This window comes from Crocodylus siamensis, chromosome 1 (genome assembly GCF_052110815.1).
Source record: "Crocodylus siamensis isolate JL-2025a chromosome 1, ASM5211081v1, whole genome shotgun sequence".
Classification (NCBI taxonomy): domain Eukaryota; kingdom Metazoa; phylum Chordata; order Crocodylia; family Crocodylidae; genus Crocodylus; species Crocodylus siamensis.
This window is the reverse complement of record NC_143395.1, coordinates 304,036,354-304,054,347: the sequence shown is the minus strand read 5'-3', so window position 1 is coordinate 304,054,347 and position 17,994 is coordinate 304,036,354. Positions and strand designations below refer to the sequence as shown.

General features: G+C 41.9%; 1 protein-coding gene across 3 annotated transcripts in view; it reads right to left on the bottom strand.

Moving 5' to 3' along the window:
- Positions 1–17,994, bottom strand: part of SH3RF3 (SH3 domain containing ring finger 3) — a 381,928-nt gene that overhangs the window by 48,972 nt on the left and 314,962 nt on the right. For all 3 annotated transcript variants that reach the window (XM_090021443.1, XM_090021453.1, XM_090021464.1), the window contains 3 exons: positions 15,582–15,752; positions 11,732–11,982; positions 1,845–2,176 (listed from right to left, as the gene is read on the bottom strand). In XM_090021443.1, coding sequence (XP_089877569.1) covers positions 1,845–2,176; positions 11,732–11,982; positions 15,582–15,752 — 754 coding nt within the window. The remainder of the gene's footprint in view (positions 1–1,844; positions 2,177–11,731; positions 11,983–15,581; positions 15,753–17,994) is intronic.

The window sequence follows — 17,994 nt, the reverse complement described above, 5'->3', positions numbered from 1 at the left end:
GGGGCCTATTGCTCAAAGCACAGGCCAGTTATGTGCATGCAAATCCTCTGCCACAAACACATGGCGGGAGAAGAGCAGGCCCCACAGATTTCAGAATATTGTTTTAATTATTGTTTCCCCTCTCAGGCAGTTCAAAGAGAGCATATAATTTTTCAGCAACATTTTACATTACAGGAATATATAGTTACCCTACTACTCATAGTCCATGGAGATCCAAGTATCATGCCTTCTATTTTCCTTTACCCAAATTCAATATCTTTAAAATATATGTTTGGACAAATTTACACACATTTTAGAAAGCAACACAGTATAGCCTGTCCTGTGTAATTTTACCATGGAATCTTACAGAAACTTGGAATACTGCTTTGAGTTTTAAAAAAGTATGAAACTCCCATTACACAAAGGCCTGATGAGGAACACATTCCCAAATATATAGATATTCCAGTGAATTTGCCAATATACTACAGGCTGCTCTAAGCTTACAGAAGAAATACATTTCTTGCAAGTACAACCTATTGTCATGTATCACAGAGTGTTTGGTATTAGTCTGGAATTCATTCTTTGGAAACAGAGGATACATTCAGATCCAGAGCAGAAGTGCTGTACCCTTTTCCTCTTTATTGAAAGACATCAGGAGGAGTTTCAAGGAAGAGGATTAGGAGAGGATTTTAAAACACACATTCCTCATCTTTGTGAAACTAGTATTTATCTGTGAACCTGACCACTATTTACCAGGTTTACTTCAGCACACTGGAGATCTCCAAACACAGTATTATTGTGTACAGAGTAAATGTTTACCCCATACACATCGGTCACTATGGAAAGGCTTACTGAACTTATGAAAGAATTTCTTTAAGTCTCAGGAAAGCTAAGCTCTCCACCTCTCATGCTGTTCAAATACAAGCCATAGTTTACATCCAGCAGGGAGTAGGCTCTGTTCTGGTGTCCAGAGGATGGCCCTTAGAGTTGCTGTATGGGAACTGTTAGCAAACTATAAACTTTGGGCAGAAGCAAAATATTTATTAAGAGTTGAACAGGCTGAGAATATTTAAAGCAGCACTTGTGCTGGCTTTCATTACCAACATGTTTCAGGCACAGACACTGAGGTATTGGTTCCAACATTGATTCCTAAGAGCCTGAATCTACAATGTATCAATCACATACTGCAATGAGTCATATCTAATCCAGTTCTCTCTGTTTCACTGAGCCATGGCAATGCTATTTTATCAAAGAAATCGGGATGTTTACAGAACTGTTAAACAGCTCCTTTCATTTACAAGTCAGTGTTTTATTACGCTTCCCTTACCAGCCCTCAGACTTGTACCTCATATAACTTCTTTCATGTGATTAGGCAGATAGTTTCTGATTTGGCCATCTGGTTGTGAAACCCCAGACCCTGCTCTAATGTCTTTCTACATTGTTTTAAATTTGTAAGACTCAGACATCAATCACTGAAAGTGCCAGAAAATAGAAATGTAACGGATTAATAGCCATATTCTGGTCTCATCTACAAGGAGATAATGCCTGCCATATAACCAATGAACAGATGCAAAACAAGAATTTTGAAAATAGTGCTAGAGATGGATGTCCAGCTGGTGTATGAAGAAAAGCTGCTTCTGCTTCTACACCTGGCAGGCAGCAGTATCTCTGGTATATCTATCCCTCTTTGTTCACATTTTTTGAAACTCTGGAATGGGGGTCTTTTGACATGGAGAAAGGATTTCTGCTTCCACATTTTCCCCCACGACAGCTAGTTAGGAATGACAGTGGCAGACAAGCAAAAAAAAAAAAGCATGCTGCTTCTCTCCCAGCAGCTGCTAAGCTAAACGAGAGAAGGGGCTTACCTTTTCATTTTTCCTTTCTTCAGCTTTACAGGAACTGTTGGTTGGGCTAGAAGTTACCAGGCTGCTGATCGGCCCGGATCCTGCCTCCCCGTTCAGATTGGCTGCACTCACGTTTGGAGGAGTAATGGCAGCTGCTGCTGAAGTGAGGGGAATGATGGGCCGGGCACACTGTGCTCCAGGAATGACTTGGATAGAGGACTGGTGGATGTGCTGTGGAGAAACCATGGAGTGTGGCCGAACCACAGTGCCTGGGAGACGGGATGGAGAGCTCTGGGTTCTCAGTGGGGAAACTGTTGCTGTGGGCCTCTCCTGAGCCTGAACAGACGGATGTGCTAGTGGGGGAAACAAAGCAAAGGGAAAAAAAAAGGATAAGTATCGATACAGTTAAGTAACAGATATTATTTATGTGTAAATTGTACTGTTAATACACCGTTTTATTAGATGGTCCCAAAGGGGAATTACACTTTGTCATCACACCAGAACATATGGTGCTGAGAGTCTTTATAACCAACATGATAAAACACGAAGTGCCACAGCTCCTACCCCACCTTGTGAACGTCCTGCTTAGTGCTCGCTTGACTTCTCAGTAATCCATAGTTGCAGTTTCACAGATGTTAGGGTCGGAAGGGACCTATTAGATTGAGTCCGACCCCCTGCCCCCGGCAGGAAAGAGTATTGGGGTCAGATGACGCCAGCCAGGTGTCTGTCCAATCTCCTTTTAAACACCTCCAAGGAAGGGGACAGCACCACCTCCCCTGGAAGCTTATTCCATATTTTGGCAACCCTCACTGTAAAGAATTTTTTCCTGATGACCAATCTGAATTTGCTCTCTTCCAGTTTGTGGCCATTATTTCTAGTTACCCCGACAGGTGCCCTGGTAAACACAGTATCTCCTATTTCTTGCTGATCCCCCTTCCCCCCCCGATGAGTTTGTAGTCGGCCATGAGATCACCTCTCAGCCTTCTCTGGCAGAGGCTGAAGAGGTTCAGGTCTCCCAATCAGTCCACATAGGGTTTTTTCTGTAGGCCTTTAACCATATGAGTGGCCCTCCTCCAAACACTCTCCAGGCCATCCACATCCCTCCTGAAGTGCGGTGCCCAAAACTGGACGAAATACTCCAACTGCAGCCTAACCAAAGCCGCAAAGAGGGGCAGTATCACCTCCCTAGACCTGTTTGAGATGCACCTACTTAGGTCTAGGAAGGTGATACTTCCCCTCTATTGTATTTACTCTCCAAACAAAAAATAAGCTCTATTTTAAAATAAGCTCCTATTTCAAGCTGATAGAGTGCTGTGTCTTCCCAACCTCCTGGATCCCACTATAATGTTACTGTTAATTTCCTGATAATTTCTGGAGTGCCCTGCACTGTTACACCTAAATCAGGAGGAGATCATTTAGATAATCAAAACCAACACTGTATTTTGTTGATATGATTTTAAAAATCTTGTATATTACTTCATAACACAAAAAAAGGATTTAAAGATGATCAGAAGAGATCACTGTGCTGTTGAAAATGAATTAAGCAGAACAAACTCACCAAAGAGCCTTTCAAGTCAGTGTTGTATCTGCCAGCATGCTCCTAAAGGGGCTATGCAAGATCACCAAGTTTTCCCTTCCCCAGATGAGTGAACTCTGCTTTACCGCCCCCTAATCCCCACCAAGAACTAGGGAATTACTGCTCATTTCTCCAGCAATAACTACAACACACTGACTATCAGTGTCAGATCTCCAAGGATCCAGGAAACTATACAGCATGCTGGCTGTGCCACAAAGCTCAACAGAAAACTCCAGTTCTATTTCCATAATGACATCTCCTTTGACCTCCACACTCACTTGTGACTTTGCCATAACCTGCATACAGCGGTCCTAGAATGTGTGGGAGATCAGGCAATGCCCTTACTTAAAAGATTCAGAGGTAGGTCTGGCTGGAGAATCCTGTCAAAAAAGATGATGAGGGCTTAACATTTAAGTTATCCAGACAACATTGAAAACTGTTGAATATAAATATATATGTGTGTGTGCATGTGTATATATGTGTGTGTGTATGTGCATGTGTATACACACACACACATATATATGTATGTATATATATGTGTGTGTGCGTGTGTGTGTGTATACACACACACAGATATACACTCATATATTGGTGGTCATGTATATACATACTGAATACTCTTATACTTCTACTCGTATGCCCATCCACTCTAGAATAGGCAGCATCCAGGGCAATCACACAGGCTGGGGGAGAGACAGGATCAAATAACTGAATCAGAGACTTGAACCTGGGTCTTCCACATTGATTTACTGTTTTACTGGGCCATCAATTATTTTGGAATGGTGGTCTCTCTTTTTCTGTTTTGCTCTTTCTACTCCACTCTGAATATAAGACACCTACCTAAAAATGCTCAGCTGAAAAAGTTTTTGTTTAAAAAAAAATGGTGCTTTTGACAACAAAATTACATTTTATTGGAAGCCTCCCAACCAGCTCTGTTCAGTAGTTCTCTGAGGAACCCCTATTGGAGAAGTACTTTTTATGAATTTTTATAGTGTTCTGGACCAAGATAATATTGAATCAAATAATTCTAGAAAAATTTTAAATAGTATTTTATATTTATAAAAATAGCAGTCTCTGCTATTGCATTGTGAGGGACTAAAATTAAAAAAGGCATCGATTTTCATTCTCACCGTATAAACTGATCATCCCCTGGGGGTCCTCTCTCATGGATTAGTTTTATCCAACTGACCAGGAACACAGTAAGACTTTTTTTGTGTATCTACTTCCTCTCAAAGCATCAGATATTAACTGCCTTTGTAGACTGGCTTTGGCTATGGATAGGTATTATGTTTGTGTTGGGAGAAATACCCTTCTCTTAGCATGGAAAGCTAGCATACAGGCATTCAAGTGGTTTTTCACTTAAAAAAAACTGGTTCTTCTATGAAAAATTGAAAGCACTTCAAACCAGAAAGTTTTTTTGGCCCAAGTACTTTTCTTGTGCTAGCTTCAATAATTACATTTCTCTAAGGGCCATAAGGTTACCCAGTCCTCCACTCTCCCTCCCTCCTTCCTTCCCTCTCTTCCAATAGGGTTACCCAAGTCTGTGCAAGGGGCAGGGGACATTTCCCCATGACTTGAATACTTTCAGGGTCAGGGCATATTTTCCCATGGCGCAAACCATCCCACACAGTCCCAAGGAAGTGGGGGTAGCAAAAGCACAGCTCATTATCAGCCCCTGGCTAAAGAGCTTGCCTCTGAGGCAACTTTGTTGCTCTCCAGCAAGGGGGGCAAAATGCCTGTACACTCATTTTCTAGTATTGCAAATTTCCTGGAAATCTGGAGTACTACAACTACACACGTCCTAGGAGACACCTAGCCCCAGTTACTATTTGAACTTGCAGGTCCCTGTGTATTAATGTTGCACTTAGCAAATCCATCAAACTGTCATTTATCAGTCTAGAACTTGTTAGGACCTAACCCTCTCGCCAGAGGAAAAACCTATACATTCAGATAGTCTCCAGGCTGCTGCTCTTTTTTTTTCCTCCTTACTACTTTTCCCTGCCTGGATCACCTGACAGCTTATTGAAAGATGTAGTCCATTTCCACACAGTTATTAGAAATGGCTACTTTTGATTTACTCCAACCTAGGTTGTCCCCTCCTGATCTTTATATAATAAAATGTACTTGTGCATAGGCCAATCTGGTGACAGCCTTGTTTTGGCCTTGTGCATTTGGCAACACTTGCTATGAAAAATATATCATTCTAGTATGCAGGCTTCAACGTTTTGAGATAGGAAAGAAGGTGAGAGCACAAAAAAAACAGTAAAAGAAATGGTCTGACTAACCTGTGAGAGAGACTTCTTTATTTCACTTGATAATGTCATATGTTTACTGTTAACATCTAAGCTCAAGAGCTGCCTTTGCTTTTACATCTTTGGATCTGGAATGTGCTATGTTGAACATGCTATTAATTAGCAATGTTCATTGAAGGTAATTTTTGTTCTACACTGCTAATAATTCATTTTCATTCCCATATTAGTGGCTTTATACAAAATTGATTTGTTACTCATGCAGATTGCAAGCCAACAGGAATGTGACTTAAATACTGTATAATGCTGTTTCTCCATACTACAGGACTAGATGGAGGAGCTTTGTAAGGAGTGGAGCCACAGGACAAGTCTGTATTGGCCATTACATAGCAATGAGAGGAACACTGAGCTGGGATAGTCCTTAAGCTGATTTTGGCTATTCTGCTAACTTATTTTTATTTATCCAGGAACATTATATTTTAGTTTACATTTAAAAAAAATAAAACCTCATAAATGCCCACGGAAGGACATGTTGCCTATTTTGTTAATTCTTCTGTCTTTTCTGCAGGCTAAGATGTCAGAAGGAACTTGATGTGTGGTCTAGAGGAGACAAGGTGAATGTGGGGATACCTGTAGCAACCTTCTGAAAGCATGAGATGACCACATGGATTTGCACTGGGGTAAGAAAAGGATGGTCTGATGCTTCTACCTGGGGTAAAATTACCGGGCAACAATATCCTACCTCTGCTTCAAGGGAATCTGTCTTAATGGCAGCACAGACATCTGAGGCATGAGGAGACACTTACACAAATCCAGAAAACCAAATATATACCAGATTGCCAGATGTTAAACTGATGCTAACTTGGTTCCATTACCAGATTCTTAACATAATGACATGCTTAATGCTACTCAAGAACAGGCACTTCACTACTGCCTAATACGCTGTCTCAAATCATGCATATTCAGCCTTTGTGCTGTCTAAGTGGAGCAAAAGCGCTATCGGTGATGAGATAGGATGTGGTGAGGAAATACGGTGTGCTTGCTTCTGCGCTCAGTTGAAGGCAAGTTACCTCCATTTAAACTAAACAAAAAGGTGATATTCAGGAAGTTACACATAAACTGGTATAAGTGATTAGAAACCAGTTCAAATTCCATAGTTTCATATATGTTAGGGTTGGAAGGGACCTATTAGATCATTGAGTCCAACTCCCCGGCCTGGGCAGGAAAGAGTGCTGGGCTCAGATGACCCCAGCCAGATGTTTGTCCAATCTCCTTTTAAATACCTCCAAGGAAGGGGACAGCACCACCTCCCTTGGAAGCTTATTCCATATTTTGGCAACCCTCACTGTAAAGAATTTTTCCCTGATGTCCTATCTAAATTTGCTCTCTTCCAGTTTGTGGCCATTTTTCTAGTTACCTCAACAGGTGCCCTGGTAAACACTGTATCCCCTATTTCTTGCTCCCCCCCCAATGAGTTTGGACACAAGATCATCTCTCAGCCTTCTCTTGAGGAGGCTGAAGAGGTTCAAGTCTCCCAGTAGGTCCACATATGTTTTTTTCTGTAGGCCTCTGGATTTGCCCTCTGCTGTCTAGTTTGTGTACCTCCCCCCATAGTTTGGTGTTGTCAGCAAACTTGGACAGCGTGCTTTCTACTCTCTCGTCCAAGTCACTAATGAAGATATTGAATAGTACCGGTCCCAGGACAGAGCCCTGGGGGACTCCGCTGCCTACATTTCTCCAGGTAGAAACTGACCCATCCACCACCACTCTCTGGGTGGGTCCCATAAACCAATTTTCTACTCAGCAGACTGTGTAATAATCTACATTGCAACTGTTTAGTTTATTTATAGGAATTGGGTGTGATACTGTGTGAAAGGCCTTTTTAAAATCTAGGTAAATAACATCTACCTCTATTCCTTCATCCAAGCATTTTGTGACCCGGTCGTAAAACGAATCCAGGTTAGTCAGGCAGGATCTGCCTGCTATGAACCCATGCTGATTGCCCCTTAGCAACATTTTACCTGCTGGTCCCCCACAAATGTGATCCTTAACAATTTTCTCAAAGGTCTTGCCAAGGATAGAGGTGAGACTAACTGACCTATAGTTACCCGGTTCCTCCTTCCTCCCCTTCTTGAAAATAGGGACCACACTGGCCCTTTTCCAATCCTCAGGGACCTGTCCCGAGTACCATGAGTGCTCAAGCAGTTCATAGATTTCATAGATATTTGGGCTGAAAGGGACCCCGGAGGATCATCAAGTCCAGCCCCCTGCCCCAGGGGCAGGAAGTCAGCAGGGATCATAGGATCCCAGCAAGATAAGCTTCCAAATGTATCTTGAAGGCTTTCAAAATGGGTGCTTGAACCACCTCCAGTGGCAGTCTATTCCAAACCTTGGGGGCTCAGACAGTAAAGAAGTTCTTTCTTATGTCCAGCCTGAATCGGTCACTGTGGAGTTTGTGACCATTCAAACTTGTCATCCCTTGGGGCGCTCTGGTGAACAGATGTTCCCTCAGATCCCGATGAGCACCCCTGATAAGCTTATAGGTGGCCACCAAAGCACCCCTGAGCTTGCACTTTTCCAGGCTGAAGAGCCCCATCGCTCTCAGCCTTTCATCATAAGGTCTGTTTTCCTGACCTCTGATCATGTGCGTGGCTCTCCTCTGCACTCTCTCAAGCTTCTCCACATCCTTTTTGAATTGTGGAGCCCAAAACTGAACTCAGTACTTCAGCTGCGGCCTCACCAAGGCCAAGTACAATGGGAGAATGATGTCCTGGGATTTGCTTGAGAAGCATCTATAGGCACTTCACCAGAGAACCAAGAGTTCTAAAAGGTCCATGCCAGGGGTTGAGCTACGATGCTTACCAGCTCCTTGACTACCCTTGGGTGTAATCCATCAGGGCCAGCTGACTTGAAGCTATCCAGCTATCACTCGGGTCTCCCTGACCCACAGTGGGCAGGGGCATCCCATGGAACTTGTGAAAAACTGACACAAAGTACCCATTTAGCAAGTTTGTTTTTTCCTGGGCATCGATTGTCAGTTGTCCCATCTGGTTTAGCAGGAGTCCAATGTTGCCCTTGCTTTTCCTCCGGCTCCCCACATATCTAAAAAAGGACTTTTTATTGTCCTTGATATTTGTAGCTAGCTGGAGTTCCATCGCAGCCTTGGCTTTCCTGATTTGCTCTCTGCAGGTCTGGACCAGAGCAGAGTATTCCCTCTTGGTGGTGGTTCCAGTCCTCCATCCTTTGTTGGTCTTCCTTTTAAGGTGCAGGAGGTCTGCCAGTTCCCTGGAGAGCCAAGGGGGCTGCTGTGCCCTTTTGCTGCCTTTCCTTCGAGACGGGATGGACTTTGCTTGCACATCCAGGATTGCTCCCTTGAGGAGAAACCACACATCCTAAACACCTCTCTCCTTTGGGTTGTGGCCCTTTAGGGCCTCTCTGACAAGCCTCCTTAGCTTGCCAAAGTCAGCTTTCCTGAAGTCAAGGACTTCTGTATTACTGACTGACTTGCCACTTCTGTATTACTGACTGACTGCCAGCTTTATGGCAAATGGTGAAGGTGATCAGCTCATGGTCACTGTCACCCAGCTTCCCTTCAATCATTAGGTCACTGATTAGGTCATCCCCAGTTGCCAGTATGAGGTCGAGCAGCGCTCTACCTCTTGTTGGCCCATAGATTTCCTGTGTCAGATAGAGGTCATCCACGCATGAGAGAAAGCTTTGCAACTGCTTGGATTTGGCTGAGCGCTCCTCCCACAAGATGTCTGAGTAGTTAAAGTCTTCCATAACAACCATACACTGGAAGCATGAGGCCTCAGCCAATTTCCTGGTGAACTCCTGGTCAAGGTCTTAACCCTGGGTAGGGGGTCTGTAGCAGTTGAACTGCAGTTGTGCCAGCAGCTCTGCTATTACTCCAGCTAATTTCCTAAGTACCCTAGGATGAACATCATCAGGACCTGTTGACTTAAATACATTCAACTCTTCCAGGTGCCCCTTTACTAGTCAGCATGAACAGTTGGTGGATTGGTATCTATACTGGGCTTACCTAAGGTCCCAATGGGATGCATATTTGTATTCATGTCCAGGAACACAGATGCAAAGAAATCATTTAGAAGCTCCGCTTTGGCCATCCTATCTGTTACCAGTTGCCCTAGTTCATCCTGACAGGGCCCTAAGTTACCCTGCACCTTCTTTTTGCTTCCTATGTACTTAAAGAATGACTTTTTTTTATCCTTAACTTTTGCTGCCAGCCTAATCTCCATTTCTGCTTTTGGCTGTCTTCACTGTTTCCCTGCATGCTTGAGCCAAGCATGTACATTCCTCCTTGGTATATTTGTAACACAACAGAAGTACAATGGATATAAACTGCTTTCAAATGGCCCAAACTGGTTTAAGATAAAACTGGATGGATGTAGTATCAGACTTAACTGATTTAGGTTAAAACAGTTTTTTGAACTTCTGTCCTAGGTCCTTTCCAGATTCAAGTCTTCAAGCATCCCAGGTTGCTTTGCACCTCCCCTACAAAACCCCCCTTGCAGAGTGGGTAGGCTAGCCTTGGCCCAAGCTGTTTACTCCAGCCCAGCAGGGAGTCATGCTCTAGCGCCCCCCAATTTCTGGCCTGGGCTGATGTAGGCATGTGGCTGCATTTCCACAATCAAAAGTGAATATCTGTTCACTTGCTTATTGGTTCAGTCTACACAGCTTAGACTAACCTGCACAGATTGAATCAATTCAGCCTCTGGCTTTTAGACTTAGCCTTAAAGTTTCTATTTTAGAGTGACATCTATATATGTAAAGACATGCCATTATGCATTACAGTCAGAGAAAAGGGGAGGAAGACTGTACAAGAGTTTTTTCAAGAAAATAATTTAGTTCCAGGTACATTTCATTGTGTGTTTTTCATTTGGCCTGGGCTACTGCAGGAGGGCACACAAGATGATTATAATGATCCCTTCTGTCCTTAGAATCTATGATTTCTATTGTTGCACAACCTATGGCGCAAGTGTCGCAAGTGGTACAGGCAACCTGTGTGTGTGGCATGCAACAGATTGGGGAGGGGACAAGCAGCACAGTAGCATTTAGGGCAGGGAGCCAAAAACAGAGCAGGAGATCAGGCAGGGACCATGGGGAAGGGAGAAGAAAGTAGAGGAGGGGATTGGACAGGAAGCACAGAATAAGAAGCAGAGACAACAGCAGATCAGTCAGAAGGGGATCAAAGTGGCACTTGAAGAGGGTGCAAGGCCAACATGTGGTATGTCTGCCAAAAGGTCCTCACTGTTGTACAATATTTTATCTTACCGGCTTTTCTGTTTCTAGGACTGTCAGTTCTAAGCAGTCCTAATGCTTCCTTATCTCAGTCTTTGCAATGGCAACAGTTCAAGTCACGGTCAAACATTATATGCCAAGAGGTTTAAAATTTTTGCCATAAAGACTCACCATGTAATTTATTTTTAATTCAATCAGCCTTACGGCTGTCTGGTATCAAAAAGAAGCAGAATACATTCTGCTCCAGAAACCTGTGCTTTACATCAAAAAGAAAACCTGGAAACAATGGTGACCCCCTGGTGTGCTAAGCTCCTATTCACATTTCAAAAAAGATGGCTGTATTTTTCAGATCTTTTGCTTTATTGCCAGTGCTAAGTCCTGTTCTGACTAATAAATACCTTTCATCCCTGAAGCCCAACAAAATGCTTCTTAATTTTAAGTCATGAATTACTTGCTGTGTGATATGAGCAGTATTTTTGCCATCAATATGCTAAGTGGACTTCAAAATGTTGGTCTTAGTATGCAGGACATTTTATTCTAAAAAATAAATTGTATAAATATTTGTAAACACTACAATCCATTTCAGCTGTGGCAACAGAACAGTCTGATAAACACAACAGTATTCCCAGAGATCAATAGAAGTCCGTAAATATTACAAGCAAATAAAACATATCCTATTTCATGTTGCCTTAGCTTTGACTAAAGTAAAGGCTCGCACAAGGAAACCTACAGAGACAAGAAGATTCCAGTGGCCTATGCATGAAGGATCCAATGTCAAATTCTGAAACGATAAGGCAAGAAGCATTAGGGACCATACATACCCATCTGCATGGCATTGCGAGGCTGGCTGGCCGTTGGCTGAGCTGAATACCTCAAACAGTTATTTGTCTGAGGAGAGGCTGTCTGTAGCTGAGGATGAGTCTGAGGTGCAGTGATTGGAACAACTGGTCTGACAGCAGTGGCTGTGTTTGTAAGACTTGCACCTCCTGCATGAACAGCTCCTGGGTTTCCTTTTGGTGCCTGAGACCCTCCTGCTATACTGTTCCTGGGTTGGCTAGCTCCTGCAGGCACTCTGTGAACAAATGAAATACAACATGAAAACTCTGTTAAGCCACTTGGATAACTATGTCTTACATCTGTTGCAGTGATCAATGCCATAAACTACAGGAAAAGCTTGAAGCTAAATATGATACCAATTAATGTATTGACATAAAATGAAGGTTAAACTGATGTGTTATTTTATTTCTATTTTCTATAAAGATAATGCATTTTTTGAAACTTTGCATTTTGCTTTCTCAAGTTCGATTGTTCCGTTACAAGTGGCATTAAAACCAGAGAGATGGCCTTAACTAGAACTTCTGCTTTAATTTATTTCAATAGACATCTTAATTCAAATGAAACAGATGTCTCAAATGCTATTTTGTATCTCTAGGCCAGTGGTTTCAAACTCTGACAGATTGCACACCAGCAATTTAAAATGATACAACCTTAAGTACCACCAGCAAATTTTTGTCATATAAAGTAATTACAATAAATCTGTTAATGCATACCACTGACAGGTTGTCTCAGTACCAGTGGTGGTACCTGTACCACAGATTGGGAACCACTGCTTTAGGCTGTTTTGTGGGTGAGAATGGAACAGGAATTAAAATAAGCCTATGGTTTGTCTTCTACATAAATGCATGGGGGGGGGAGATGAAGAGCCCCACCTCCCTACATTATGCTGCAGTATTCAGGTTTCAACATCATGTTTCTAGTGAGGACCCTCTAAAACAGATATTGGGGCCTCTGGGTTTGGTTTTTCACATGAACTATTCAACTAACTTTAGTTCAGACATGTGACAAGGGAGCTCGGAGGATGAGTGTTCTCAACTGACATCACTTGATGGGAAATACTGTGAAACATGAATGAACAAACAAAACAGAACCAAATAAACAGCTCCCAGCCCTGGCAGCTCTCCCATGGTGTGTACATTTTCCTTCTTTCAATTTGCTTGCTCTGGGGAGATCTCTTACCCATGGGCAATCAGGGAGAAGGAACTGTAGGATCTAGGTTGTCTCCTTGCTCAACCAGCTCAGTAGAGATCTATTCTTTTGTCAGCCACGTCTCATTCCTTCCCTCCACCAAGCTTGCAGTTTTGCAGTCACCAGAGGAGTAGGAAATGCCACACAGAACCCACCCCCTGGGCTGTAAAGTTATGTGGACATTAATGCTGTATTCACCACTGAGATATGCAAATGTTCACCACTTCCATTTCACCATTTCAACTGTTGGGAAATGAAGTGGGCAGCGCCAAGTATTATTCTGCTGTCCTTTGTCTCCCCTGTCTCCTTCCCTATGCTTAGAGCTGTAATAGAAGGAGGGAAAAGAAAGCAGAGGAGGGAAAATGAGGGGGAAGAGATGCAGGAGGGGTAAGAGAGCGAATGGGACTGAAGGAAAGGGAGGGGAGAGCAGGAAATAAAGATGCCACCAGTCTAAGAGGTTGGGAGTTGGACAGGTGAATCTAGTCAAGAAGAAAAACAGTGATGTGATGCAGCAGAAAGGTGGGAAGGGTGTGGAAGCACTGAACATACAAATTAGATGGCGAGTAAAGGCCAAACCATAAAATAACATAAATCTTAAAGGAGGAGTTCACAGGGGAGAGACCCAAAGAATGAAAAAATACATTTAAGAAAAATGATATTGCATCTGACAGAAAGAATGAACACAAACACTCACTGAACAACTCAACAAGATCCAGGCAAGAGGACAGACTATTAGGAGAGAAATAAGAGAGAAGGAAGGAAATAATACAGAGACCTTGTAACTTCATCCCTGTGCCTCTTAAGTTTGCCTTATTTCTGTTGTTCGGGATTTATTTTAATGGTGATTTGACTTTTCTTTTTTTTTTCACTGGAAAAACTGGACTATTCCCTGCCCATCCCCCAGCCCCAACTCCGGACAGGAAGGGGTGATGCACTCTGGATGCTGCGTGTCACCCTCAATTACATTCTGAAGAGCTGACAGGTGAGAAATGAACGTCCATGAGAACTGGCAAAGTCACAGGCAGCAGATTGGATTTGCCACTACAGCAAGATGCAATATATACCCACAATATATGTACCGAGAAGCCCTATACCCCCAAGTAGGGCCTTACTCACACTGACACATACAGGTTTAAAAACACCCTTGGGACTTTCCCCAGGAGCCCTGCCAGCAGGGGGAGCCTGAGAGATGTTTGAAACTGCTACATTTTTTGTGTCCCCAGAATTCGCCTTCTTCCTAGCCAGCCTTGTCCCGGCTCCCCAAATTCTGTGTTTCAGCATTTCCCTTGGGATGGACTTTGATCTGCTGGAAACTCACACAGGTATTCTGCCAGTACATGAATCAGTCCCAACATGCTTAAATTCTGTGCTGCTGATATTTAATTGCTTTGGAGTTGTGGGGGGAGGTAGAAGGCAAGGCAAATGTCATCTTTTATTTTGCTGATGCTAGAAAGGGGAACAGAGTCATTTGAAGGCTGTGACAAAGGAGAAATTTTGCTACTGTCACGTTGTTCTTGTTTTCCCTTCAGGTGCTTTGTACGTGAGCAGAATATTTTAATTACACATTTGTTTCTAATGGATCATAAAATTAGTCATAAAACAATTCTCAAGCTCGTAGGAAGCAGCTTTGCCCTTTAGCGCTTCTCAGCATCTTGTTCAAGCTTCCATATGCTTCAGTTTGGAAAGCTTTGGATCACCAATACCGTTGTCATGAACCTTTTTTTTATTGGTTAAGAGGTAAAGAGTCAAGTGTTAGATGCAGCCAAATTACTATATAAAATTTAGGTGAATAAAATCTAAGTTTACGAACAAAACAATTAAAGCATTCATTAGCTATAGAGTTGATGCTTTTTGGGCTGCAATGCAACTTGAAAACTGTCAGCCAGACTGCAGGTGGGGCAAGGTGAAAACAAGGTTACATTTCCTATGTCTCTCTTTCCAGTATATGTTTGTCTTCAGTTTTGTCTATACCGCAAATGATATACTACACGTGAACTGGAGATGGACTAAATCAGAAACCATTTATCAGACCATTCTCAAAACTTTAGAGTTGTCAGTTAAATGGGATCTAGATGAGAAATATTCGACACTGGTTTTGCAAAACTAAAGTCCCCTTTTTTTTCCTTTTTCCTCATCTCCTTCTGTATCTGCAGCAGAGATAACTAATCAGGAATCATTTATCAAAGTCAGCTTCCACATCTGAAGTGTGAAGGTTTAAAAATTAAATCTCAATCCAAACAAGCTGGCATTTTTGATTTTACAAGACCAAAATATAAACAATGTGAAGTTGCAAAACAAACCACAACCAGTCCTTTTTTCACTCATCTCTATTTTAAATTGCTTTGGTTCCTTTTTTAGATATGAATTCCATAGCCAACTAGCTATTTAAAACAATGGGCTATGCACTGCTGATCAACCACAAGCATAGTCATTTAAAATTATCAGCAATGTCTCCTGAAACAATGATTAATTCTTAAACCAAAATCAATGAACCAAGATACCAGGGATACCTCAAAGAAAGATTTTTGTGGACGAGCATGTCATTTACAAACGAATCTGCCCCTTCTTCAATCTTCTTTACCTGCAACCTCCTGCCCCTTCCCCCATGAATTGCTAAACCAGAAATCTCTGGGCAGCAGTCCTCACCTGGAAACTGGAGTTACATAGTTGCCTGGAAAGACTCCAGACATCCCAGTCCTCAGAGATGTCCCCTTGAACCAGCCATCCTGACACTTCTCTATGACCCGATACATTTCGCCTTTACGGAGCTCCAGCTCGTCATTCTTCTGAGGCTTGTATGCATACAGAGCTAAATAGCTGCAGGGAAAAGTTCACATGCACAGAGAAAAGAGATGATGCTAGAAAAAGTGTCAATCAGATTCTGATTTCAGTCTTATAGTGTAGAAAGTGCTGTGACATGTATGCTGCCTAGGAATGACTGAGACACATAATTAAAATCCATACAGAATAATGAATGGTATTGGAGCAGGGCAACTGACCACTACTATTCATCCTCACTCCTAAAGTGATAAAAGGGGACTACCAAGGATTAAAAAGCAGTAATTCTGAACTTGATTGAACTAATATGTTCCTCCCAGTTAGTCAGTGAAACTCATTACCACAAGACAGCACTGAAGCCAAGGGCTTAGCATTAGGTATAGGACTGGACATGTGTATGGATAGAGAGACTATCTAGAATTACAATATTAAGAAATTTTTAAAAGCCTGGTATTTGAAGGGATTTATGTCCTCATGCTTCCGGGCAAGAGCCAACCCCTGACCATTTAGGTTAGGAAATTTCTCTTAAAGGAATTTTTACAAATCTCTCCTGAAGAATTTTCTATACCTTCCTCTAAGTATCTTGGAGTGATCAGCATCATTAAAAAAAAACCCCAAAACCCTCCCAGCCCAAACCACCACCAGGCTAAACAGACTATTGGTCTTATCCAGTATTATGTTTTAACTCCCCTATTCACATGAATAGGACAATCCTCATCTTAAAAACTAGCATGAGGCACAAGTCATGAAGTTCTTACTAAGGCAAAAGTCCCATTTAAAATTAATACGAGTTTTGTCTTTAGTAACAACTAGAATTTGACCCTAGTGTAAAGCTATTTAGTATGCTTATAACCACTTATTTGTGATACCAATATGCAAAACTTTCAATATATTTTATTACAGTTTTATTTATTCCTTTTATTTAGGACCTTCCTTTTCATCTTTCTTTTGTTCTTCCTCCATTACTTCAGGGCCTTGTCTCATGTTATAAAGTGACTGCAACTTCTTTCCTCTGAAGGTAGCTCAGACTCTTTGGAGAGATGCTTGTTAAAAATTAAGAATGATCGTTTGTACACTGGGGAATAGTTATGAAGCTGGTTAAATAATAATAATAATAATAATAATAATAATAAATAGCAAAAGCGCCCACACAAAACAACTGTTATCTTGTAGGTATCAGCATTTGACATTTTCCCCTTGCTGTAGATACTAAAAAGGAGATTTCTAATCATTACCAGTTCATGGTTGTTCATGCCTGAGTGTTGATTTACAGCTGTGAAGAAGGACTAGAGTACATGGGTAAACTCTATGAAAATGGTATTTATACCATAACATACAGCACGATACCTACATATTGAGGCAGGGCAAGAAGTTCAATGTGGACCTTGTATCAGAGAAAAATATATAATGAAAACTATAACCAGTGTGATTGTAAGCTTCCGACCCATTAAAACGATGCATGGTTTCTTCCTCTACTCTCTAGGAAATATAATTGAAGAATAAATCCTGTTAGTTTTCCCTATTCTACCCTTTTACGATACCAGTAGATTTTTTATTTTTTATTTTGCAGGCAGTAAATAAACAGCTGTAATGAGCAGAATACAAAATATTTAGTAACAGCTCCTGTGGGCATGCTTAGGTTGATGTGCTTGGCTCCATTTACCATGTGCACAGGGTACAAAGACCTAATCAAATAATTATATTTCATTAGCCAACAGATGGGAGAAACCATTCTGCATATTCTTCGTTCAGTTTTTATAATCAGGTAGCGTTGATAAGGTCTGTTGTTGTTTGCCTGACAGAAAACATGAGGCTGCATATGAACTGAAGAACATTAAAATGCATCTGCCTGACATGAAATAATGCTACATGCATCAATGCTCATCCCTCATCACTGTGCTGTTAGAATACAATGAAAAGTGCTGAGACTGCACAGACTGAGATCAAAAAGAATGGCTTGGATTAGTAATTTTCTAGGTATTAGTTTTACAGTGGGCCATACTCAGAAGTCAGGTGTAAAATGGCATAACAGCCTAATTCAGACTGTCTTAGAACGACTTAACCTTTTTATCAACATAAGGGCACCTATATATGTTCCTGACTCTGGATCTGATGCATTCTAGCAGCCTTGCTGTTACATGTATTCAGTGTCCTTGCATTTCAAAATGGCAGCGGAGTGGGCTTTAACTAAAGCTTGTCAAATGAGCTTTAGTTAAAACGCCCCCACTTCCATTTTGAAATGTGGGATGCTGAATACACAAGACACTGCAGGTGTTTTAAT